The sequence below is a fragment of the Vulpes vulpes genome, chromosome 10 (genome assembly GCF_048418805.1).
Source record: "Vulpes vulpes isolate BD-2025 chromosome 10, VulVul3, whole genome shotgun sequence".
In the NCBI taxonomy this organism is placed as follows: Eukaryota; Metazoa; Chordata; class Mammalia; order Carnivora; family Canidae; genus Vulpes; species Vulpes vulpes.
Window position 1 is genome coordinate 54213226 of NC_132789.1, and position 24594 is coordinate 54237819.

General features: G+C 54.8%; 1 protein-coding gene across 9 annotated transcripts in view; it reads right to left on the reverse strand.

Moving 5' to 3' along the window:
- Positions 1–3733: 3733 nt before the first annotated feature.
- The window catches only part of ST3GAL3 (ST3 beta-galactoside alpha-2,3-sialyltransferase 3), a 198327-nt gene continuing 177466 nt past the window's right edge, over positions 3734–24594 (reverse strand). For 6 of the 9 annotated variants that reach the window (XM_072724229.1, XM_072724227.1, XM_072724231.1 and 3 more), the window contains 3 exons: positions 10234–10380; positions 9896–10042; positions 3734–4786 (listed from right to left, as the gene is read on the reverse strand). In XM_072724229.1, coding sequence (XP_072580330.1) covers positions 4697–4786; positions 9896–10042; positions 10234–10380 — 384 coding nt within the window. In that variant the 3' untranslated portion in view covers positions 3734–4696. The remainder of the gene's footprint in view (positions 4787–9895; positions 10043–10233; positions 10381–24594) is intronic. The other 3 variants (XM_072724232.1, XM_072724234.1, XM_072724233.1) reach the window with 1 other exon arrangement.

The following is a 24594-nucleotide window of genomic DNA, read 5'->3' on the forward strand; positions in this document are numbered from 1 at the left end:
GGCTGAGGGGTCCTCGCACAGAGGGCCTGGGCCTGGCTCCCCGAGGCCACCAGGGGGCAGCATTGCCAAGCCTGCAGACTCAAAGGGTGGGTGGGGGGTGGGCTTTCCACTCGGCTCAAATAGACCCCATGGTGAGCAACTCCTAGGAGGGCCAGCCAGGCCTCCACTGTAGCCAGGTCTTGGAGGGCTGGCCCAGGTCTGTCCGCCCTCCAGCTTCCTGTGCACCTGGGAGTCTGCGCCCCCCCCCCCACATCAGGTTCCCCCACGAGCCATCCTTCCTGAGCCCAGCCAGCCTTGCAGAGCCCCACCAACTTTTGGTGAACCCACACTGGCTGGCATTCCTCCCTCTGGGGCCCTGGAGCCCTCCCTGGCTCGTCCACCCTTAGGTCCCAGGTGTCACCCTCCACTCCCCCCTGCCCCCCAGGCCACAGCACACAGGACGTCTGCATACCTGTGGACCAGACCTCCCCTGGCCTCCCAGGTGTGGTCCTCCAGGGCCAGGTGTGCCTTGCTAATTGAATGAGGCCTTGAGGGGCTGTTCTCGTCGCTGGAGGGCGGGCGGGGCTGGGCAGCCTCAGTGGCCCCCTGCGCTAGGGGGAGCTCAGGAGCGGGTCTCTAGAGGGCAGGGCAGGCCCAGTCTCCCTCCTGGCAGCCTGGGGCCACTTGGTCCTCCAGTCCTCCCGCCTGCCAGCCAGCCGGATACTCACCGCGGGAGGGTCCTCCGTGTTCTTCTAGGCACCTTTCCTGGGACCAGTGCTGGCCTTTCCTCCGCAGCTGAACAGGCTCATGCCCAGGGCTGTGCACCTGGCAGCGCGTCTCTTAGCCAAGAGTGTGGCCTTGGCAGCCGGTGTGCACCCTGTAGCGGCGCGGGAGCCTCACGTTACAGCGGGCGGGCACAGTCCGGCCAGCGACAGGGGGACTGAGGGCTGGGAGGGGCGGAGAGCCGTGCCTCCAGCCCAGGAGAGGGAGGATGCGAGGGGGAGCGGAGGGGGGCTATCCAGCCCGCGCCCCCTCGCCCCACGGCTGGGACGGGGTGGGCCAACAGGTCGGCTTACCGCAGTGCAGGACTCTGGATCCGGGACACAGTAGGGCTGGCGCCCGAGGGACCTGCTGCTGGCGGAGCCCGTGGGCCGTGTCTGGGGGCCGGGCCCAACTCCATCCCTCGGCAGCCTCCTGCCCGCCGCCATCCGGTGTCAAATTCCAGCCCCGGCGTCACCGGATCCCGGGGTGGGGCCCGCAGCGCCCCCGCCCAACCCCACCTTTCAGGGCTCACCTGGCCGCTCCACCTGCTGGGATCCGGTCTCCCCCCCCACCCCACCCCCCAATCCCCGGGCTATGCTAGGTGCCCCGAGCGGGGCGGGGAGGTGGGGGGAGGAGACGCGGGGAAGGGACCCGAGACACAGGGTGAAGCCGGCGCGGCGGAGAGGCGCGGGAACTAGGCGTTCAGAGTTTGTAGACACGCGAAGTACGGAGCTGGGAGGCTGGGCTGAGGGCGGGCGGGGAGGGGACGGGCAGGTCCCTGCCTCGGCCGGGGGATGGGGGCGCCGAGATCGGCGTGGTGTCCGGGATCCCGCACCCGCAGGGTCTGGCCCACCGCTAGCTCCTCTCTGCAGACGCGGGGAAGGTGTCCAGGCGCCGGGGTGCTGCGCTGGCCTCTGGGAGCCTGACCCTGCTCCAGCCGCGCCTGGGGCTTGGGGACACACCCTGGCAAACCCCGTGCTCCAGCCTCGCCGGGCCAGCGGCCGAAGGGAGGGTCACAGAGGAGAAACATACGCGAGGCTCCTAGGTAGGAGCTGGAGGCTAGTATTTCAGGTGCCTAATGACAGCAATTTGGCAGGTGGGGTGGAGGTGGCGTGAGTAACGCGGATAGAGGTAAGGAAAGGCCAGGTGCCGCGCGTCATGCTAGGGGGTCTGGACTTTATACCAGTGGCCCTGGGGACCACCGAGGGGTGTCAGGCAAAATGTTGTGACCAGACACACATCGCAGTGACTGGCTGCGGCCGGCTGGATGGTCTGGGGAGACCGAAGCAGGCTGCGGGGAGAGGGGAGTCTGAGTTAGAGACGCGGGGTGAGCAGGGGGCTGCAAGGCTCTTCAGACCACACCTGCTGGAAAACTCAGTTGGTGCCTGATTAGATGGGGTGAAGTGACCAAGTGGAGGGGGTGCCCGCTGGCAGCTGGGGCTCCCTCCAGGAGGACAAGCTGGAGACGGGAGCTCAGGGTTGGACGGGTGGAGTTGGAGGGGCCTGTGGATCACCCCCGGGGCAATGTCCAGGAAGTGTCTGAAGCTGTGGCCCCGAGCAAAGTGGAGAGCTGGGCTGAAGATGGCAATTTGGGAACTGTCGACCGACGGACAACTGGAAGCCGTGGGTGGGGCCCAAAGTACTCAGGGGACGTGTGTGGACCAGCTTTACCTTGCCAATGCATCGGAATCACCCGTGGACCTTTAAAAACCACCCACGTCTGGGCCCCACCCCAGACCTGAATCAGAATCTTGGGGTAGGCATGTGCAGTCTTTCCAGCCCACACCGGTTTATCCTGGTGGATGGCGGCAGCAGCGGGAACCACAGCTTCGTAAGAGCAGCTTCCATGCAGTACAAGCCAGGCCTCAGAGCAATGTGGGGCCGGGGGGTGGCAAGGGGGGCTGTCCGCAGGCTTGACAGGCCCCCTGTGGGACAGGGGACCAAGCAGTGAGTAGCTCCTCGCTTTGCTGCCTCCTGCAACCTGGGGCTTGCGCAGCCCCGCTGCCTCCTGCAGGCATGCAGCCTGCGCCCCGTGACTCCAGGGGACGGCATTCCCGTAGAATAGGATGTGCGTTGGAGTTGGAGTCCTGCCCTGTTTCCAGCAACATCCCAAGGGAGCCCTGGGTGTGCCTGTCCCTCAGGGCCTTGCTTTCTTTCCAAACCTCAGCGGACACTTCTGCCTGAGGACAAAGCACAGCAGTGCAGGGGCATTGGGAGGCTGGTGGTCATTGGGATGGCAAGGACTCTAGGATTGGGGCGGCTGCCTCACTCTGCCCCAGTGGCAGCTCTGGCAGGAAGCTCACTCGCTGGCCTCAGGTGCACGTGGGTGTTGGCCCCAATCTCAGGCCCTGGGCATACCGGGAGGGTAGAAATCAGATTCTAGGGCTCTCCAGGGTTGGGGTCCGGGATGTCCTTTCTCGGGTTCACCTGAGGGTGCCTAGAGCTGGGCTGTGCCTTCCTGTCCTGTGTAGGTTAAGGGGAGCTGAGGGAAGAGGGAGAGGGTGTGCCTTTGTGCTCTGGGGGTGGGGGTGGGGGTGGGGCACATTCTCCAGAGTTCGGCCTGGCCAGGAGCAAGTGTGGCCTGTGAGCCTGTGTCGGGGCTCGGCATATAGCTTTCCTGTGCTTGCAGGAATCTCTGCATACCGAGCTGGGGCTCTGGGGACCCGGGGGCGCTGTCCTAAGGCTGTGGACTTCAGCCCCCCGCCCTGTGGCTCCTTTAGGGTAGGACAGACTACCCTATGACTACCCCTGCCCTCATACTTCTGGTCTGCCTCTTAAGGCCAAGAGGGTGCGGCCCGTGTGGGATGGGAGAGGCTTCCGAAGGCCCCCAGGTGGCCCCCAAGCTACCCAGGTCCTGCGGTAGAAGAGACAGAAGAGACAGGGACCCAGGAGTCTGTGGGCTAGAGAGATGGCCCTTGGGTTTAAGGTAGTAGCTGAGGCCCCAGGCTCCTGCTTCTTCCAGGAAAGTCAGAGAAAGCAAGAGGAGGCCAAATTCAGGGAAGAGCTTTATTGCTTCCAGGATGGCTGCCACAGCCTGCGTGAGGTCCTTGAGCCTCGCTTCCTTCTGGTCCAGGCTAAAGGCAGAGCCCAAGGACCTGACAGTCTCATTGCTGAAATCCAGAACAGCTGCCAAGTTGGTCAGTTCAGGCTGGGGCACTGTCCTATGGATCAGCGGCTGCAGGGGAGGGGGGGTGTTCCCACCACTTAGGCCGGGCCTCACCTCCCGAGCTTTGAAGTCCTCTCTGCTTAACCCAGGGTCTGTCTTGTTGGCTTAAGTGATGGCTCCAGGGTTTCCCTGTGCGGTAGTTAGGGGCTGGTGAATGGGAATACCCCATCTTCTCCTCAAGAAAGGCCAGTATCATGAGCTGGAGGGCGCTGGCGGGAGGCCCTGCCCACATCCCTGTAGCCCTGAGCAGGGCACAGGCGAGTCACGGCACCCCCACTCTACAGGGAGCCCGCTGGTACTACTACCCGGTGGGCTGCCTACGGGGCCTCTTTCTGCACGGCAAGTGGACCAAACTTGACATCTCCAACCTTATTTAAAAATAAATTATCCCTACCCTCCCCCCTACCCAAATTCACAAAATGATAATACACCAAACACTGATTGGAGAAATGATTCCAGCAGCAGCCCTGCGGCCTGATGTCTACTTCCTGCATGCTGGGCCTGCTGGGCACGGCCGGTGGCCTCCTGGCCCTCTGGCTTCAAGGACCCAGGCTGAGAATGAGCCTAAGTGCTGGTCTCTGAGGCTGGCCTCTGGGCGGACACAGCTCTGGCTGCCCTGCCAAGGCCTCGCCAGCACTGGGGCCCCTTGGCACTGTCCTTCTCTGGGTCTGAAGACTCCTGTGCCTTTCAGGCAAAGCCAGACCGAGGCCAATGAAGTGGACAGGTGGCAGTGGCTGCGGCTTCCTCTTGGCGGTGCCAGGACCTCCGTGGCCATGTGCTGGGCCCACCTCAGATGCCGCTGGTTAGGTCGGTGATGACGCGCGCCTTCACCAGCTTGCGCAGAAACTCTTTCTCTCGCTGGATATTGTGTGTCCAGGACTGAAAGGAAAGGCACGGGGAAGTGATGAGTGGAGCTTGGCACTCTCTTCTGACCACCACTCTCCCAGCGCCCTGTGACTGTGGGAAATCTGCTCTCTGAGTCCCAGGGCTCCTCCTCCTCCCTTCCCAGAACCTCTTTCCACCCCCCTACGAGAACTACGCCTCTTTCCTTCTGAGTCTTAGGAGATGTAAGACCTTCTGGCCTTGTTCCCACAGACTTGGCCTCGTCGCAGTACGTCCAGGGCACCTGGGTCCTAGACACCCTGAGGATAGGCAATGTGAGTCAGGGAGATGTGGCCCAGGCCTGGGGGGTGGGCCCTGCCGGAAGGAGAACCGTGTGGGGTGGCTGAGTCATCCTCGGGCTTGATGCAATGCAGTCTCCAGGCTGATGAAATCCTGCCTCTCAGATCAGAGGAGCCAGGGGGCCTGAGGACAAGAGGCTCACCTTTCTGCTAATTTGGAAATCACAGGGAACATGCCGCCTTCTGGGGCTTTCCTGGGTGAACAGTGCACCCAGGCTCGGGCTCTCCTGGTCCCCCGTACTCAGACCAGGAGGCTCTGGTGGCTAAGTCTCTCAGAATGAAAAAAGACTGGTGGCCTGACTCAGGGAAAGCTGACAGCCTCTTGGAGGTCTGTCTGCACCCGCGTGCTCCGCTCTACGTCAGCACTGAGCCTCACCGCCTTGTTCACGGGCACTGCTGACCTACTTGGGACCGACGGCTCTGTCCCGGCCCTGTTCTCATCCAGTCACCTTTCTCCAACCTGAGGCCAGAGATCTTTTCAATCTGAAACTCAGGCAAAATTCCCTATATCCTCTGAATATCCCTTTCAGTATCTTGGGCTGACCACGAACCTGGCTACCCCAAGGACAGTGTCCCCCTGACACCTCCCCAATGTGACTGTTTCTTCTCTCCCGCTCCATGCTCCATGGCGCCTGGAAGGTCTACAGGGTCTTCCTCTCTCAATTGCTGCGTCCACACCACTGTCTCTCCAAACTCCCCAAAACCTCTGGCCCCCCCTGGAGGCTCCTGTCATGACATTCTGCTGTCTGTGAACTGCTGCAGACCCCCAGCGCGATCTGCCCTCCTCCCTTGAGGAGTCAATCATCCAGCACACTGTCTCTCTTTGAAGGAGGGGCCTGTTTGGCACACAGTGGGTGCTCAATAAAGATGTGCCGATGGAGATTAGATTTGTGGGTCAGAACACAGAGGCTTGGAGGACTGGCAGAGCCAGGATCTGAACAAGTGTGTAAACTTGTACTGCTCTTTCCTGCTTGCCCTTTGTCACCCCCAGGAAGAAGCAGTCAGCCTGATGGGTTAGTTTCAAGAACACCCACTGGGAGTCACTGATGGCTAAAAGCTTGGTGGAAGACTGGACCTTCTTTTTTTTTTTTTTTTTTTAAAGCTTATTTATTTATTTTTTTTACTAATCTCTACACCTATCACGAGGTTCACACTCATGAACCTGATACCAAGAGTTGCATGCTCTTCTGACTGGGCCAGCCAGGCACCCCAAAACTGGAATTTTTTATGATATTAAGGAATTATTAATTTAAAAATTTTTAGGTGTGATAATGGTATCATGATGGTTTTTTGGAAGTTCCTGTCTTTTGGAGAAAGTTACGGAAATATTTATGCCTGGAATGATATGGTATCTGAGACTTGTTTCCAAATAACCAGTGGGGAGGGATGCATGATGGGAAGAACAGATGAACACTGGGCAGGTGCTGATACTTGAGGGAGTGAGTGACAGGTGCATGAGAGTTCATTATATTATTTTCTACATTTATGAATAGGTTTGACAGTGTCCATGATAAAATAGTAAACAAAAAGGTCGGCCCTGGGCTGTAGCTCTCTGGGGCCAGGCAATGCCTCCTCATTCCCCCTCCGGTGCAGAGGGCGCAGGAGCTTATGAGCGGGCTACACTATGCTGTCTATACTGTCTCCAGGCAGTCCTGGGTCCCCGGGCTCAGCGGGACCCCTGATTCTGGATGTACCTGTCCTTCTGACACCTCTTTTTCCATCTTTATCTCTGGCTCCCCATCCTTGGTCCAGTCATTAACCACTGGTGCTGCCCTGACCACCTGCACTTTGTACTCTGGGCTCCCTGGGGTATGCCCTCCAGGCGGGCCGCCTATCTGAACAGGCAGCTGGGCTCGCAGCGCACTAATGGACATTTCCAGCCTGAGTTTCCCCGCTGAGTGGCACAGTCCTGTGTGAGCCCCCTTCGGCCTTGAGCGAGCTGCTGCTCCGTCCCTCTCCTCATCCTCCTCCCCCCTTCTGGGGAGCACGTCCTATGCACCATGCCCGCCTCTCTGCACAGCCTCTACCCACTGCTCAGCTAGCAGTCTAGCTCCTAGCCACTGGCCATTTCCCACTACTCCTCTTACTGGACTCCTGGATGGCACCTGGCATGGTGGACAGCACGTGAACACCCTTGGTCTCTGCAACCCTGCACCTTAGGAACTCTTCCCTACTTTGGCTCTGTCTCCTCTCTAAACTCCCTTGAAATCCCTTGTACATCCCCCAGCCTGTGACCCTTGCTCTGCTTGTCTCCACAGCCCGCCCACTTCTGCTGGGTCTGGAGAATGGACCCGTGGGCCGAGTGCAGGGGAAGTGGTGCTGGGGCCAGGGTGCTGCATGGTTAAGTTGCTTCCTGGAGACACTCAAGGAAGAGATGCAGCAGGGATCCTAAACCCAGGCATTTCCAGGGAGTCCTCATCTAGGATATTGGGAGGTAACAGTGATGAGCACGGATAAAACATTAGTAATAATGGCTAACATTTATGAGTGCTTACTATGTGCCAGGCCTTTCTTTTTTCACACGTCATTGTGTCTAATCTTCCCCAAACCTAGGCGGTAGGTGCTGTCATTACCCTTTTACTGGTAAGGAAAGAAAAGTACAGAGCCAGGTTCTAAACCCAGGCCATTTGATCTCCTGGTGTGAAGTCCCCAGCACTCCGCATGGAGGGGGTGCAGCAGATGCCAGAAGCCTCAAGCCAGCCAGTGTCAGAGGATAATTGGGGGTGGGGGGTGGGCAGCCTGGCCTGAAAACTGAGATCTTTCTTTGGCATAAGGAAGGGAACGGGCTCCACCAGAGGGCTTCAGGGAAGGTGCTGTCCTCCCTCATTCCTATATCGAGGCAAGCCCGGGCCCTGCTGATTTAAAATTCCGTTTTTCTCTGTCTTCTCATCAACACTGAGCAGTTCCTGGTCAGGAGTCTTCATCTCTTGCCTAGACTGCCGTGATGCCCTTCCAGCTAGTTTGACCTCTCTGCCTTGTGCCGCTCTATTTGATGCTGCGGCCACAGTGACCTGCTACACGCTGATCTACAGCCTAAAACCCCTCCATGGCTCCTCCTGGCCTTCAGAGTCAAGTCCAAACTCTTCACCATGGCACAGAAAGCCCTGGGTGAGCTGGCTACAGCTTCTCATCCTCTGCCTGAAACTCTGACACAAAGTTTACACAAAAAGAGTTTGTAAGAGACCAAAGATACAAGGAACCAGAAACCAGAAGACAGGAAAGAGCTGTGCTAGTGGTTCAGAGGGGGTGGTGGCAGGGGACAAGAGAGCAAGAAGATATACAGGAGAAGAGACACAGATGGAAAGACCACTGGGCTCCTGGCAACAAGGAGGCAGGGCCTGGAACCGCTGCCGAGGTGGATGGCATCAGACAGTTCTGGAGCTGACCTAGACCCAGGATGGGCGCCCTGCTCCTGAACCCCGCTCCAGGCAACAGGAAGGCTGCTTCTGGTTTCCCAAGGCTCTCTCTTAAATTCCTGCAGTAACTTCCCATCACTTGAGATGTCCTGAGTGAACCAACAAATGCGAGACCATACAGATGGTAACTCAAGCTACAGGTGGGGACGCCAATCTCCTGGAGGATGTGGAGAGTGAGAAGAGAAGGCGGTCCAGGATGGAGCCCTAGCGAACACGGACCTTTGGGGGGTGGACTGAAATCAAGGACGCCGAGAAAGAGAAGGAGAGAGACTGGCGTGTGAAATAAGAGGAACACCAGAGACTACAGGCTCACCAGTCTGAGCAGGAAAAGTTTCAAAGAGGAAGGAGTGGTCAACAGAAAAAGCGTTTCTGGGAGTTCAGGAAAGATGAGGCTTCCATGTGTCCACTGGATTTGGCAGCCTTGAGCTGAGTCGCTGGTGACCTTAGTGGGAGACATGGCAGGTGAATGGGGCAGCCAGGGAGGGCGGAGGGCAGATGGGGTGAGTCCTTCCTGCAGGGAGGGTCGGGGAGCTTTCAGAGAGTACAGGGCTCTGGGTTGGAGAAGCACATGTGAAAGGGTAATGAGCAGGAAGGAGGGCTGGCTGAGATGGGAACCCCTATATTTACAGAACTAGAAATCTGCACAGATGGGAGGCGTCCTCAACACCCCGTCCACCCCATCCCCTCATGTGGGAGCAGAGAAGCTGCTCAAAGCGCCAGCTCACGATGTGCTGGTCCCAGGCTGGCGTCAGTGGAAGGCTGACAGTGGAAGTGGAGAGAGTTGTAAGAGGGGCTCCCACGGCTCTGGATGTGAAGGCAGAGATGCTGTCACAAGTAGCTGATGCCAGCCCAGAGAGCCTCAACGCTGCTGAACATGAGGGCAGCTGGACGTATGGATCACCCAGGAAGCAATTCTGGGTGATAAAGAGCTTCAGCTCTTCAGTGCTCCCCTTCACAGGGGAGGGAAGAACAGGTACAGGGACTGTCCCCGCGCTGACAGGCAACGTCTCTGGGTGGTTTGAGGGGGCATGGAAGTCTTCTGGGGGAAGACAAGACTTGCAATAGAGAAGATGGCCCTGAGCTGGAACCAGGATTAGCGTATGACATTTGGGAATAGCGAGGATGAGGCAGGTGCAGGACCAGGGCAGGGAGAAGGCCAGGGAGGCAAAGTTTGGGGACCAGGGATGGGAAGGGGGCACAGAATACCTGGTGATCAGACCCAAAGGCAGGGAGGGACCTCCAGTGACCCAACCTAGCTAAGGGCAGGGCGAGCCTTCTTGCCAGCTCCAGGCAGCCAGACTAGCCACTGGCTCACCCCTTTCTGTTCGTTTGTGCTGCGTGCACCCCTCCCCCGGCCCCTCCCAGGGACTGCCCCCCGCCCAGCCTGGCACCTCTTTGATGGCTGCCATGCGCACGGTCTCATAGTAGTGCAGGGGCGCGTTGGGCGTGCTCATGTCGTAGCCAAAGCCTGCGACTGCCACCTCATCACAGCCGTGTAGTGCCATGGTCACTGCCACACTGCCAAGGGTCGGGATGTTCTGGAGGGGATGGATGTGCAGAATTCAGCTGGAGCACCGAGTTGGGCTGAGAACCTTAGCCACACTCCCCAGAGCTGAACTCCATGCCCGAAGACTAGGCCCTCTGCCCCTCACCCTGCTGCACGGTCCTCCCCTCCCAGGGCATCTCTAAACCGGCTCCCCCTGCCCTCCCCAGGGCCCCGTCCCCTCACCCCGCGGCCCATGAGGCCGTTGTTGAAGGGCAGTCCGATGAGGGTGAAGGCGGCCTCCTGGATGAAGTACGGGTTGAGGATGCGAATCTCAGGGGGCTCCTTGGGCACTCGCGTGGCCACGGATTTCCAGAAGCCATCTGATGCACTCTGCGGACGTAGCATAAGGGGGCATGAGCTGGGCACACAGCTTGTGATGGGACTGCGTGCATGGCAGGGCCCCCGGTCTGTGCAAGCTAACAAGAAACAAGGAGGGGGCCCATGGTAGAGGGATGAGCTGGTGTGTGTTGGGGTGGGGTGGGGAGGGGCTGGGGATGTAGGATGTAGGACAGAGGGACAAGAGTACGTGGCAGGGCCACAGTGTGCAATGGAGGACACGGGGTGAACTGCCCACAAACGTCAGGGGCACACCGTGTGGGGCCTCGAGGTGTGCTGCTCTGGTCGGAGGGGGTGCTTGGGTCAGCAGGAAGACCCGGTCACCCAGCTGTCCCCTCCCATTGGCAGCTAATGGAGGGGCCTGCGAGGAGCCTGCCCTCTCTCTATCTGCTCTGCTGGGCTTGCCTCCTGTCCCTTCTGCTGTTTCTCCTTGCTTTCTAGTCAACTGTTCTAAAGCGAACCTGAAAAATAAGGATAGAACGTGAGCTAGTAAGGCACAGCAGACCACGGTAAGCCACTGATCAGCAGTGGGGGACTTTAGACAATGGACAAGCTCTCAGAGCTCCAGTTTCTGTAACTGCAAAGTGGAGATCTCAGGGAGCTTGGGCCCATACGGAAAAGGCATCAGCTCTGAAACCTGCCATCCCAGCATCCATTCCAGGGCCACAACATCCTCTCCCGGTTCTCTCCCTCCCTCCAGTTCCCACCCCTACGTGTCTGTTCAGCACATGAGCCCTTCCTTGTCTAGTCCCTGAAGCAGGTCACTCTAGGGACCTCTCAGGAGCATTTTACCCCTTGCCCTGCTATGGCCCCAGGCTAGGGAACCCCTGGACTTGGGCTCAACCCAATCAGCCACTTTTTCTACCCTGGGTTTTCTACTGGGTTCCGAGTACTGCTGGAGGGAAAATCTAACCACCCCTGCAGACTGGTGGCATTACCAAGCCATGGACTCCAACCTGGTATTTCAGGGCGTTTGTTATTTGCCCAGGAAACCTAAGAAAAATCAACTAAACTTAGAATGGACAGAATAATTTCATACTGGGATCTGTACTGCAACAGGAAACAGTCACTAGAAATAATACAGATCCCAATTGCAATCCTAATGAAAATATCAAATACTGACTGACAGACTTAAAGATACGTGACCTCTAAAAAAAAAACAAAAACAAAACAAAAACCCCTACAATCCTTTATTGATAAATATTTAAAAATGACTTTAAAACAAAAACAACAGGAGAGGATCCCAGGGTGGCTATATATATAGATATATATATAGTTATGCTAAAGGAAGATTCACTGTCAGTGGGTACAAGATGATTTTCTCAGCAAGTGATATTTGAAAATTTGCTTTTTAGAAAAGAAGATCCTTTTACCTCCTTTCCTCGTACCGTCCACAAAATAACTAAATGCTGAAAAAGCAAACTAAAAGAAAACTGAGGTATATATTTTATCACTGAACTTTCTACATGTTAATACAATGTTAGAAATAAATTTTTAAAAGATTCTGACTTGGTAAACATTTTTAAGGGCTTTGGTATATCAAAAATAAAATAAGTAAGACTAAGAGGGGAAACAAAAAAGTGAGAAACATTTTGTCACAAATAATAACTACATATTTTAAAAATTCATGAAAGTTAATGAGACACCGTAAAAATAGGAGAACATAAAATAAGGTTAATAAGCATAAAAAAACTCAATAGTGACAGAGATACAAATTAAAATAAGATGCTATTTATCCTCTAAAATACGTGTATGTGTATGTATGTGTCTCCGTGACCGGATCTTGGTGCTTGTGGTGGGAAGTACACCCAGGTGGAGTTCCCTGTACTGCTACAGGAGTAAAATTGGTAGAGCCTTTCTAAAAAGCAATCTGACATTATGTATCAACAGCATCAAGGCTGTTTTTATACCTGACGGCTGCAACATTTCTCTTCTAAAAGTAACCAGAATGGTGAAGACCTTTGTAAAAAAGCTGTTTATCCCAGTGTTCTTGATAAAAGTGAAATTCAAACCAGAAAATACCCCAGAAGTATACAGCAGAGGTTTGGTTAAATGATAAATCTATATAACTGAATGTTAGATATCAAAAGTATGTTTTCTTGAACACCTGGGTGGCTCAGCAGTTGAGCGCCTGCCTTCGGCCCCGGGCTCGAGTCCCACATCGGGCTCCCTGCATGGAGCCTGCTTCTCCTCTGCCTATGTCTCTGCCTCTCTCTGTGTGTCTCTCAGGAATAAATAAAGAAAATCTTAACCAAAAAAAATTTTTTAAATTTGTATTTATTTATTTAATTAAAAAATGTTTTCTAAGAACCGTGTCACCAGGATATATCATAGCTTAGTTAACCATCTGCTGTTGCTAGACATGGTTTCTGGTTTCCCCAGATCTGTTCTGTCCCTCTTCTACTATCTATATGCTCTTCTCTCTCTTTTACTATTTGTCCTCTCTCTTCTACTATCCACCCCATCTTCCAAACCAGAAACCCGGGAATCCACATTGGATTTTTGGTCTCTCCAGCCCACCCTGGCTTACTGGTCATCTGCTTTTTTCAATTCCTCTTCTCAGATTTCCACAGGCCCTAAGGCAGGGACAATAGGACCCAGTAGGAAAGGGAAGGGCAGGGATGGCTGAGATCTTATGCAGACCTGGGGAGGAGCCCCTCCTGAGAAGGCCAGGTGTGGACTGAAAGGAATGCAGGTGCCAGCCTGTGCCAGGCCCCTGTCCCTTCTGCGGAGCCTGGCAGGCCTCAACAGTTCCCCACCTAGGGTTCCTGCCCATGCCTGCCCCCCACACCTGAAGAGCAGAAGGCGGAGGGGCACAGCTAAGGGTGTGCAAGGCTCCTGGCTAGTTTTCAGAAACATTACTTGATTTCTATGTCCTCCACTTTCAACCACTTCATAGGTACAGACTCTAAGATGAGGCAATATGCTCAATCAAGGTCACGCAAGTGGCTGGGCCAATAATCAAACTTGAGTGCCATGATGCCAAGATGGTCAATGGACTACCGTCACTACCGTTCCTGCCTTAGGAATTCTAGGGCCTGGGGTTAAGGATGAATGGGACCTCCCCTCTTCCCTCCAGCAGCTCTGAGGTGAGTTGGGGTCACCTGGTAGGTGCCCCATATCCCATTTCACAGAGGGCCCTGGGGATCCGAGAGGCTAGGGGAGAATCTGGCTGGTCCAATCTCAGAATCTGGTTCTCTCCATGACACGAGATGTCCTCTCTGAAACAACGTCTGAAGTCCCGTATGTGACCACTATGCGAAACTGTTGGAAATTGGCTTATTAGCTCAAACCCTCTGTGAGATTCTGACAAAGGTTCAGTGGGGAGGAGAAGCAGCTGATCTGGCCATTTAGGTACGAGGGTACTGCGTGTGTCACATTTACTGGGATAAGGCAAGAAGTCTTTCTCTCTCACACCCACACACACCCCTCTTTTTAACTTCCTGCTTCCACGCAGCATGGGCCCAGCCTCTGCTACCGGCCTCCGGGGAAAGGAGCCCTGTGCTTGGGTCTCGAGTCCCAGAGAGCCCTGTACGAGAGCGCTGGGAACTGGCACACTGAACAATTCCGTGACTCTATATTTTATTCTTCCCATCTGTCACTGTCCTGAGGCAGAGACTCCTCAGGAATTTCAGGGAAAGGAGGAGTAAGACCAAAATATGATTTGGGGCATTTCGGGGTTTCCCCAGCCATAAAAATATCAAGTACCAACAAAACCCCAGCCTAGCTCCTAAAATAAAAGCTATGGCTTCTCTTCTCAGAAGACCCTACACATGATATTTTGCATACCACTGCGGAGGGTCGCAGGATCCCCGAAGCCAAGGGCTCTGCTGACTTCTGATTAAGAATCTCTGCTATCGGGGCAGCTCCGATGGCCCAGCAGTTTAGCGCCGCCTTCAGTCCAGGGCCTGATCCTGGAGATCTGGGATGGAGTCCCATGTCAGGATCCCAGCATGGAGCCTGCTTCTCCCTCTGCCTGTGTCCCTGCCCCACCCCCCTGTCTCTTGTGAAAAAAAAAAAAAAATCTCTGCTATCAGGATGGGCGAACTAGGTGATGGGGCTTAAAGGAGGGCACTTGTGATGAGCACCAGGTGTTATAGGGAAGCGCTGCACCACTAAATTCTACACTGGAAACTAAATAGACACTGTATGTTAACTAACTGAATTTAAGTAAAGACTTATTTAATAAGGGGGACGGCTCAGTGGTTGAGCATCTGCCTTTGGCTCAGGTCATGATCCCAGGTCCTGGGATCGAGTCCCACATTGGGCTCCCCAATGGGAGCCCACTTCTCCCTCTGCCTATGTCTCTGCCTCTCTCTGTGTCTCTCATGAATAAACAAAATTTAAAAGAAAAAAAAAAACCCTTGGAAAGGGAAAAAAAAAAAAAGAATCTCGGTATTGGGTAAGAAGGGAAGAGAACCCTGTAACCAGCTCTACTGATGGGGCAGGTGGAAGCAGCGGTGCCCGGGTTGGAGGTGGGGGGACTGGCAGGAACCAGGGGAGAGATAGGGAATGCGGTAGAGTAGCGGAGCCCTGGAGTCCACAAAACTGAGGTTCACGTCCTGATTCCACACGTGTGTGACCTGGGGTAGAGGAGTAATCTCTTTAAGCCTCAACTTCCTCGTGCATAACGGGGATGACAGGACCCTCTGGCAGAGGGCTGGGAGGGCTATCCCAGAGGCCCGGCCCGTCGGCACACAGCACAGGCCCCCTAAGTCTGATCTCCTAGGACTGTGAACCAGGGTCACAGAAGTGGAGAGTGAAGTAGAGGGTGTGGTCGGCAGTGCTGGATGCCACACAGGCAGTGCACAGACACACAGATGTTCAAATGGATGGGGGGACGCTTTGCCCTGTGGTTCCCTACAGGAGGGCAGTGGGCGTTGGAGCTGTCCCTGGCTGGGTGACACTGCCAAGCCCGCCACCAGAATACAGCCATGTCCCTGAGGGCCTACCCAAATTTGGCCCTGGGGCCTCTCACGGCTCATTTCCTTGCCCCACAGGACACAACCCAGAGGCCCATAGAGCCAGCCCATGACACTGGCCCCAGAATGGTCAAACCTCTCCCCACGGCCAGCTGTGGGCTGCATTCCTTGTCTAGTCCCTCCCCCTCCAGGAATGTCCCTGCCTCAGTCAAGTCTGGACCCAGCTCATCAGTGTGCCCTGCTCTTCAGAACAGCCAAGAGCAGTGGGGAAAGCTTCTGGGAAGAAAGCGCCTCCCCAGCCGAGCCCCTGCTGTTTGCCTTTGCAGGGTCTCCTCCCCTCCCAGAGGAGGTGAGATGTCTGGGAGTAGAGGGACTCACTGTGGGCTGGCTTTCTGTGGCCCAGAGCAGGGCAGGCGATCTCCCTCCTGCTCCCTGCTGCTGCAGCCTTGGGACAGGCCACCACCTCTCCCTGGGGGTCACCCCAACAGCCACCAGGCCTCCCAACTCCCCTTCCAATTCCTTCACTTTCCTATGCAAATCAGATCTGCACACTCTCAGGACTAAAATGTTCAGTGGCTTTCCACAGCCGACTGAGACAGCTTGGCAGGGTAATTAAGAGTGTAGGTCTGGTTTTTGTTTTTGTTTTCCTAAGCCAACAGGAATCTGAAATGCAAAAAAAAAAAAAAAAAAAAAAGGAATCTGAAATGCAATGGAAAAGATGGGGTTGTATCCAAATACCTCACTATATGGTAGGGTTAGGGTTATTATAATGCGAGAAAGAGCCAGAGAGAGGTTTAAAATATCTGCTATACTTATTTAAGTTATATACAAAGGAGACATATCCAAAAACATTCATGTGCATGGCACATAAAATGGAAGGGCATGGTGACACACTAACAGAACCATATAAGCAAAATGAAGAGCCCTAGGGGCACCTGGGAGGCTCAGTCTGCCGTTAAGTGTTCAACTCTTTTTTTTTTTTAATTAATTTATTTGACAGAGTGGGCACAAGCAGGGGGAGTGCAGGCAGAGGGAGAGGGAGAAGCAGGCTCCCTGCATAGCAGAGTGCCTGATGCGGGGCTCCATCCCAGGACCCTGGGATCATGACCTGGGCCGAAGGCAGATTCTCAACTGACTGAACCACCCAAGGTGCCCCAGGGTCCAGCTCTTGATTTTGGATCAGGTCATGAACTCAGGGTCGTGAGATCGAGCCCTGCATTGGGCTCCAAACTAGGCTTGTGGGATCTGCCTAAGATTCTCTCTCTCTCTCTCTCTCTCTCTCTCTCATTCCCTCTGCCCTTCCCCCTCCCTTTCTTACAAAAAAAAATGAGCTCAAAAAGAAGGCTATTTATAGTTGCAAATATTTCAGAGCTAATGAGTACCCTGGATCAACCAAATACCTGCGTGCTTGTTATATATAAATATATTCTTTAATATCTCGGACAACCAACAACCCTCAAAGCACGGATTTCAATCACACAAAAAGAGACATTGAACAGCATCTGGTCCGGTCTCCTGCTAAAGAAACCAAGGCCCAGGAGGATTGTTTTCTTATCCAATCTATTTTCCCGAAGGATCCACCACCATCATTCTTCCCCAACAGCCCAGGCGTGAGTCCTCCATCTCCCTTGACCCTTCCCCTCTCCCTCACCCCCAGGAACTAAGCAACTACCAAACCTTTGGCTTCTGGGCAGATCCATCACACAACCATATGCCTCCCACCTTCAAGCTCTCTGTCCACCCACCCTGGCTGGCGGCCTGGGTTGCCTCCATGATTCCATAGGTCTGTCTTTGAACCCTGACACCCTAACTACCAACTCTGTGTCCCAACCACGTTATTTGCCCCTTGTACGTCACCTTATCCTCATCTACAAAATAAGGAAAATGGGTGGCTCAGTTGGTTAAGCATCTGCCTTTGGCTCAGGTCATGATCCTGGGGTCCTGAGATCCAGCTCCCTCTGCTCCTCCTCCTGCTTGTGCTCTCTCTCTCAAATGAATAAATAAAATCTTTAAAATAAGTAAATAAATAAAAGTGAACTTATCCCTTTAAAAAAATAAGGAAAATAAGAATAGTTCCTCCTGCATAGTGGTTTTGTGCTATGACATGTAAGTCCTGCATGCAGTGTTTGGCAACAAGTCAGCTCGCTGGCCTTTGCTATTATTTCTACCTCAGGATGAAGTCCAAGCTCCTTGATGTGACCCTTTTCTAGGGACCCATTACCAGACCCTTTACCGTCTGTCCCCTGTCTACCCAGCCTCACCTGCAACCCTTGCCCATACATCCACACAAGCCACCCCCAATGCTTGTGAGCCAGAGACAAAATTACAAACGGAAACCCACATACCACACTTCTGAATTTTAGATCCTAAATATTTGAAAGTTACAGATCAAGACCTCAAGCTGTTCAATAAGATATATTCTATTCTCCCTTGAAAAACCACCTGGAAACCCAGGTTTGAATTTAGAACCCGGACTCCTGCAGATCTGTGCCAGGCTGTGGTGGTGTCAGGAGAGCCAGCCCCAGCCTGCCTCCCTTCCCTCCCCACTCCAGCTCCCACCCCACACCATGAGAAGTGCTGTGCACACATGAGCGGACTCCCCAGCCCGCACATCCGCCTTCTGCTCCCAGCCTCTGCAAACAGCCCTCCTTGGTCTACACAGCGAGGTATACAGTGTCTTCAGGAGGATGGAAGTGGACTTGGCACCACCGCTAACACAAGAAATCCTGAGGTCTCTAGGAGCTGGTGACAGTCTACCCAGTGGGGATGGGCCCACGTGGGCATCTCCCTCTTGCCTGCATATTCTTTTTCACACCAGAGCAAACAATGTGGCTAGAGGAGAGCCAGGCACCCTCTCAGCCAGGTCTAAGGGCACTACTGCACTCATACCAGTCACACTGGATTATTTTTAATTCACCAAATATACCACGCTGGTTACCAGTGCTCCTCTCTGTGCCCCAAACTTCATCTAGCACCTACAAGAGGCCAGGGCAGGCAGCTGGGTAGGGTCCTGAGTTTATTTAAGTGTCTTGGACACCAAGAAGAAATGGGAGTGGCGGGACCTTTTCCGGCCAGGTGGCACTTGCCCTGTGCCCAGGCCCTCTTGCCCTCCCTGACACACTCATCCCTGAGCCCCGGCCTGGCTGACTCTCACTGCGGTGATTGTCAGTGATCGCAGGAAGAGCACGGTGTGCCCAGTGTTGCCATGTGCACTGTCTCGCTCCCTCCTGAGGGCAGTGTGACAGGGAGCCACTCAGGGAAGCTTTTCGAATCCCCAGTGTACAGAGGAGGAAACTCAGAGATATGGGCCGAGGCAGAGGAACCATCTGTGCCCAACGCAGAATCCAGCGCTGCCTTGCGGATCTGGCTCACGCCGGAGGAGCACGGGCTGGGGGTTGGGTGGTATGTGGCTGTGACAGCAGCTGGCCCAAGCGCCCACCCCGGCTGTGGGGTCGCCGCACTGCTGCTTCACACTCCTTCGTGTCACTGAACTATACTTTGCACAATAAACCCCTCAGGTGATATTTGGGTTTGGCCATTATAAATAACACCATAATAATAATCTTTGTGTGATATTTGGATTTGTCCTATGGGTGCCAAATGTCATTTCCTTGCCAAAAATCTTGTCCCCATTTACACTGTGACCAGTAGCCTCTGAGAGCACCTGTCACTGCCCTCTTGCCAGAATCACGTATTATGATTTTATTTTAATCTTTTTAAAAAGATTTTATTTATTCATGAGACACACCGAGAGAGGCAGAGACACAGGCAGAGGGAGAAGCAGGCTCCACGCAGGAAGCCCGATGCGGGACTTGATCCCAGGACCCCGGGATCATGCCCTGAGTTGAAGGCAGACGCTCAACCACTGAGCCACCCAGGGATCCCACATATTATGATTTTAAACACATTCTTTAAAGATGTGGCAGGTGATAAAGGCATCCTGTTGCCTTCACACGAATTTTCTCTGCTGCAAAGTTGAGCATATTTGTGTTGTTCCCAGTTGTAGTTCTTCCTGTGTGATCTGTTCGGTCTCCTGCCCTTCTCTCTGCTCGGGTCCTACTGGCTTTCTTGTCAACTTCCGTAACAAACACCAGTGATCTGTCGTCTTTCCCAAACACACTTTTCAAGGTTTTGTGCTATCTCCCGTCTTTTCGTTGTTGTCAATTCAGTATAAATTTTCATATGTTATTAATCTGAGCTCTCCTAGCACGCCTATCCCTTGAAAGTTCTTTTCCCTCCAGGGATCTGATTTCTGTTCTACTCACTTTAAGGTTCCCTTTGGTCGTATTTTTTTGGGAATATTTTTACTTTTTAGCCCGTTTGGGATTTACCTTGATGTGCGCTATGAGGAGAGAGTGAGAAAACCTTTTTGAACACTGTATTTGGAAAAAGCGGCGAACAGAAATAGCTTCGTGAGGCTAACGGACAACTCCAAGAGGAAGGGCGCCAGGGAGATGGGGCAGTTCTAACCTCTTCATCGAGGACAGTGATCTTGACCCGCAGAAGGAAGATCAAACGTGGCTGAGGGAAAAGACGCCCAGGGGAGGCAAGAGGAGAGCCGGGGTCTGGATCTAAAAGAACGGCCTCCCAGGGCCATGAAAGAGGGAGGCAGCCCGGCTGAGAGGAAAGAGCCCTGACTGAGGGGCTGGAAGACCTGGGTTGGAATCCTGGCTCTACCAGAGCTTCCTGCCCTACTCTGGGCCTCAGTTTCCACACGTATCTATTCGTTTGTGGGTGGCTGACTTTTGTTAAAGACGCTGCTGGAGGTGATAGGCCTAGAGAGACAAATGCCACTGTCCCTGTCCGCCAGGGCCTTGTAAGAGCTGAGAGGGACGTAAACCCTCGTGTAGGACAGAGGGAGGAGTGTTCCGGTGTGAGGGCGGGAAACAGGATACCTATTCCGCCACAACCAGAGCGGAGGGTGTATGTTGGGTGCAAGAAAGAGGGGGCGAGGACAAGGAAGGGGCTGGGGTTGGCAGGGGCCAGGTCGCGGAGCCTGGTTTTACCACAGCTGAGCCTGTGTCCAGACCTCCTGGGGGCATCATTACAACAGGCTGTTGGGCCGGCCCCAGACTTTCTCATGAGGCCAAAGATGGAGCCCAAATGCATTTCTGACACGTTTCCAGGTGAGGCCCACGCTGTGGGCGTGAGACGTGTAGGCCGTGGGAAGCGTTAGGCAGAAGGAACCAACCAGACGGACACCCCTGGGGAGGATTCTTTTGGATACAGAGGTGGAGCATGGACTGCAGGCAGGGGGCTAGGAAGCTGCTGACACAGTGCACGCAAGGCATTTTTAAAGGTGCGAATCCCAGATTTGGAGACTGGATGAATACGGAGGGTGAAGGAGAGGGGGAGTCAAGCACGGCCCCCTGGGTGTTTAGGCAGGAGCTCAGAAGACCACGGGCTGTCCCCGCTACGCAGCCCTGAGCCCGGTTCAGTGCTCCCTGGGGGTCGGCCAACAAGGTGTTCCCGAGAGAGAGGAAGAGGTTGAGCCCGCTGGACTTGGAATCAAGAGAAGAGAAGGGAAAGATGGAGAGATGAGTCAGGGACAGGTGATCACTCTTTCCAGACACCTGGAGAAGGAGGGAAGGAGAGGGAGGAACACAAAGTAAAGAGGGCTTCTGTTTGTAAGGCGAGAGAGACCCGATCGAAATCACGTCCGTGAGAGGAGGATCCAGGAAGAGGTGAGAAGACAGACCGTCCCTGAGGAGGCAGGAGAAGATGGTGTCCGCAGGAGGCAGGAGGCAGGAGAAGATGGTGTCCGCAGCCTGAGAGAAGAGCGAGCTTGGGCGGGAGGCACAGGGAGGACGGTGAGGACGGAAGCGGGATGGACGGGGCTGCAGCCAAGTCGGGAGGGGGGAGCCTGGAAGGCCAGAGCTGCTGACTGCTGCTGACCTGGATCTTCCCTGGGGAGCGGGGTGTGAGACTTCTGCTTAGAACAGGGGTGGAGGAGGGGGCGTCACGCAGAACTGCAGACCATGGTGGGTAGGTTCTGAGAGGAGCAATGGCCAGGGACAGGACACAGGCTGGCGAGCAGCATCCAGATGCTGGTAAGGTGCTGGGGCATCTGGATGGCTCAGGGTTGAGCGTCTGCCTTCAGCTCAGGGCGTGATCCTAGGGTTCTGGATCGAGTCCCCCATCGGGCTCCCTGCAGGAAGCCTGCTTCTCCCTCTGCCTGTGTCTCTGCCTCTCTCTGTGTCTCTCATGAATAAATAAAATCTTCAACAAGGCCTCACATACAGGGACCTGGTGGCCCTGTGTGTCCTGGGGACTCCCCGGGCTATTAGCCCACCCCTGCTGTCTCTCTCAGGAGGCCTCAAGTCTCCTTCCTCTGGGCCTAGCCTCTGATTCCTGTTTTAGGTCACCTTCTGGGTCAGACCCTACAGCATAGACAGACGATCCTTCATTGCCTAGTGCAACTGGGCTGTTCTAACAGCACCACCACCAATTACAACAGTAATCATAAAATAAACAGCATTAGTCATTGCCACCGACAGCGCTTACCACGCCAGGTGCTTGTATATTGCACGTGCTTTAATTTTTAAAACAACCCCGAATGATGTGTAAAACGAAAGAGACTAAATCTAAGGGGCCTGGGTAATTTGCCCAAGGTAACTCAGCCAGCAAGTGACCGCCTCCATTTAAACCCAAGTCCAGGGACGCCCAGGTGGCTCAGCGGTTAAGCATCTGCCTTTGGCTCAGGGTGTGATCCCAGAGTCTGGGAATCGAGTCCCACAACGGGCTTCCAGCATGGAGCCTGCTTCTCCCTCTGCCTATGTCTCGATCTCTCTCCCTCTGTCTTTCTCATGAATAAATAAATAAAATCTTTAAAAATATAAACCCAAGTCCACATGATTCCAAGGCCTGATCTGCTTTCTCCTCCTAAACCATGCTGTCTTCCCAAAGTTGGGGCCCAGTGCGCTCGCGCTTGAATGCAGAGTCCCAGCAGCCTTATGCCCCTCCCTCCTTCCCGAAGGCCTTGAGCTACCACTGGGAGTCAGGCCTGTGTCAAGGTTGTCCAGGGGCTGCCCACCGTAGCCCGTCTTCTCCTGTCCCCCAGCCCAGGCCACATCTCAGGGCCTCATAGAACTGACAGCTAGTCAGGGGCCCTGCAGCGAGGCCAGCCTCCCAGTTTCCGTAGTGAGGACGAGGTGGGAGGAGGAGGAGGAAGAGGAGGAGGTAGCTAAGAGGTCTAGGAAGGCTGCTCCCTTCTGGGTTACCAGGCATCCTGGGGCATGGCGAGGGGAGGCTGGCAGAGGTGGGAGGAACAGGGCCTGAGTGGCTGCACGGGAAGCCCTGTCTCTCACGTGTCCCGTCCTCTCCAGGATGGAGCATCTTCAGCCTTCAGCAAACACCAGGAGGAGGATGCTCAGCCACAGCACCTACCACGCTGCATTATAGCTCTAGTTTCGGGACCATCACTGCCACTAGACTGTGAGACACTTGGGGACAGGAATGAGTCAAGAGCAGCACAGTGCCAGCACCTGGGACACCTCACTGACGCCTGGCAAATGAGTGCGTGTGTGGCGATATGAAGTGGGATGTGCCTCCGAGGATTCCACGAGAACTGGAGGCTGCCCTGGCCCACCGTGGACTTCCATACACCTCCACCCCCAACCTTGGCAGTCCACTGGTGCTCCTCTGAGCTGCCCCCAGCACACATGGCCTGCTGGGAACTCCCCCAAGCTTGCTGCCTAGCACAGGGCTCCTGGGGGCTGGGAGACAACGAGCCTTTGAGTAACTTGTTTGGAGTTATCTGTGCAGCTGTCCAGTGATCGGGGAACCAAATGGCCACAAATGGTGACAAGAGCCTCCATATGGATGAAGGAAGTATGGCTGGCTTTAGCACCAGCTGTCTTTTGGGTTGTTCAGTCTTCCTGTCCCATCTTTCCCCTTTCCAGATCCCATCAAGGCTCGTGGGTACCAGAAAGTTACACCCAGTGGGCAACTGTTCACAATAGCCAGTGGCAGGTGGCAGCCGTGAGTGAGGCCCAGTAACCTTTCCAGCCCTGCTCAGCCAGGCCTTGGCTCCCAAACACAGAGCTGCCTCCTGCCTGCTGGAATTCTACAGGTAAGCCTCTGGGCAGGTACAGAGAGCTCCCCAGCAGCCAAGAGGCTGCACGGTTGGAAACATCACTGTAGGAGCAGGACCAGCCTGTGGTTGGCACCAGAGAGGAAGGGCCTTCCCCACATTTACCTGGGTCTCAGATGCCAGAGAAGTGAAACAGAGCATCAGCCCTGGACTTGGGGTAGGGAAGGGTTCTAAAGGAGAGGCTTCCTGGATCACCAGAGATGGCTACAGTTGGGGAGGCATTGCTGGCTCTCCTCCAGCAGCTCACTCTAAAGGCCTGAGCTATCTCTGACTTGGGGGCCAGGGAAGGCTTGTGGAACTTCAAAGGAGTCCTCCTTGTCCCCTCTCTCTCCTCACTTACCTCTACGAACCCTGGGAATGAGTTCTCCCTAACACGAGGCTGGTCCTACAACGCTGGGCATGGCCAGGCCGAGACAGACATCCACACGCGTGAGCGTGTGCCCGAGCACAGCCCACACTTCCTCATCCCAACTGCTCCGGTACCTTCGGTCAGCCTGCAGCCAAGGCCAGGCCAGGTGGGAGCGCCTTGGAGTCTTCCTGGGAATAGTGAGGCCCTGCTGTCTGCTTCCTGAATGGCTGGAGCACAGTGAGTCTCCTGACGCTACCTGGCTGTCCTCCTTTTTTGCCTTCTTTCCTGATTTCCTTGGATGAACTCTAAGAGCCTTGAGTGAACTGACCTTGGTGTTCTTGGAGGGAACCTATGATGACAACCACCTGGCTGTCCTGACCCACCCCCTTGGCCTGTCTGTTTGATCCCAGTCTGCTCAGCAGGAAGCAGGATCTGGTGTTTGAGCCAAGTCCAGATCATTTATGATGACCGGGCATTGAGGGGTTTAAAAAAAAGCCAATGGGAGCAGGGCCCTGCCTTCCAGAAGCTCCTCTGACAGGTGTCTGTGCGCAGAGGAGAGGACGTGCCAGGAGGGGACGGGCAGGTGGGCAAGAGGCCAGGGGGAGGAAACAGCCCTCAGGCTCCCCAGAGGTCATCAAGGCAGATCCAATTCCCTCCCTTTTGCCCTGAGAAGTGTCTACCTGTGGTCCCAGTTCTGTTGCCTTCAAGGCAAAAAGAAGGACCCTGAGGACACTAGTATTCAGGCCGTGGTTCTAAAAACAGAGGGGTGCTCCCCCAGCCCCCATTCTCTCCCTGGTTTGCACGGGCAGTGGGCCTTCTTGCAACTGGAGCTGGCCAAAGCCAAC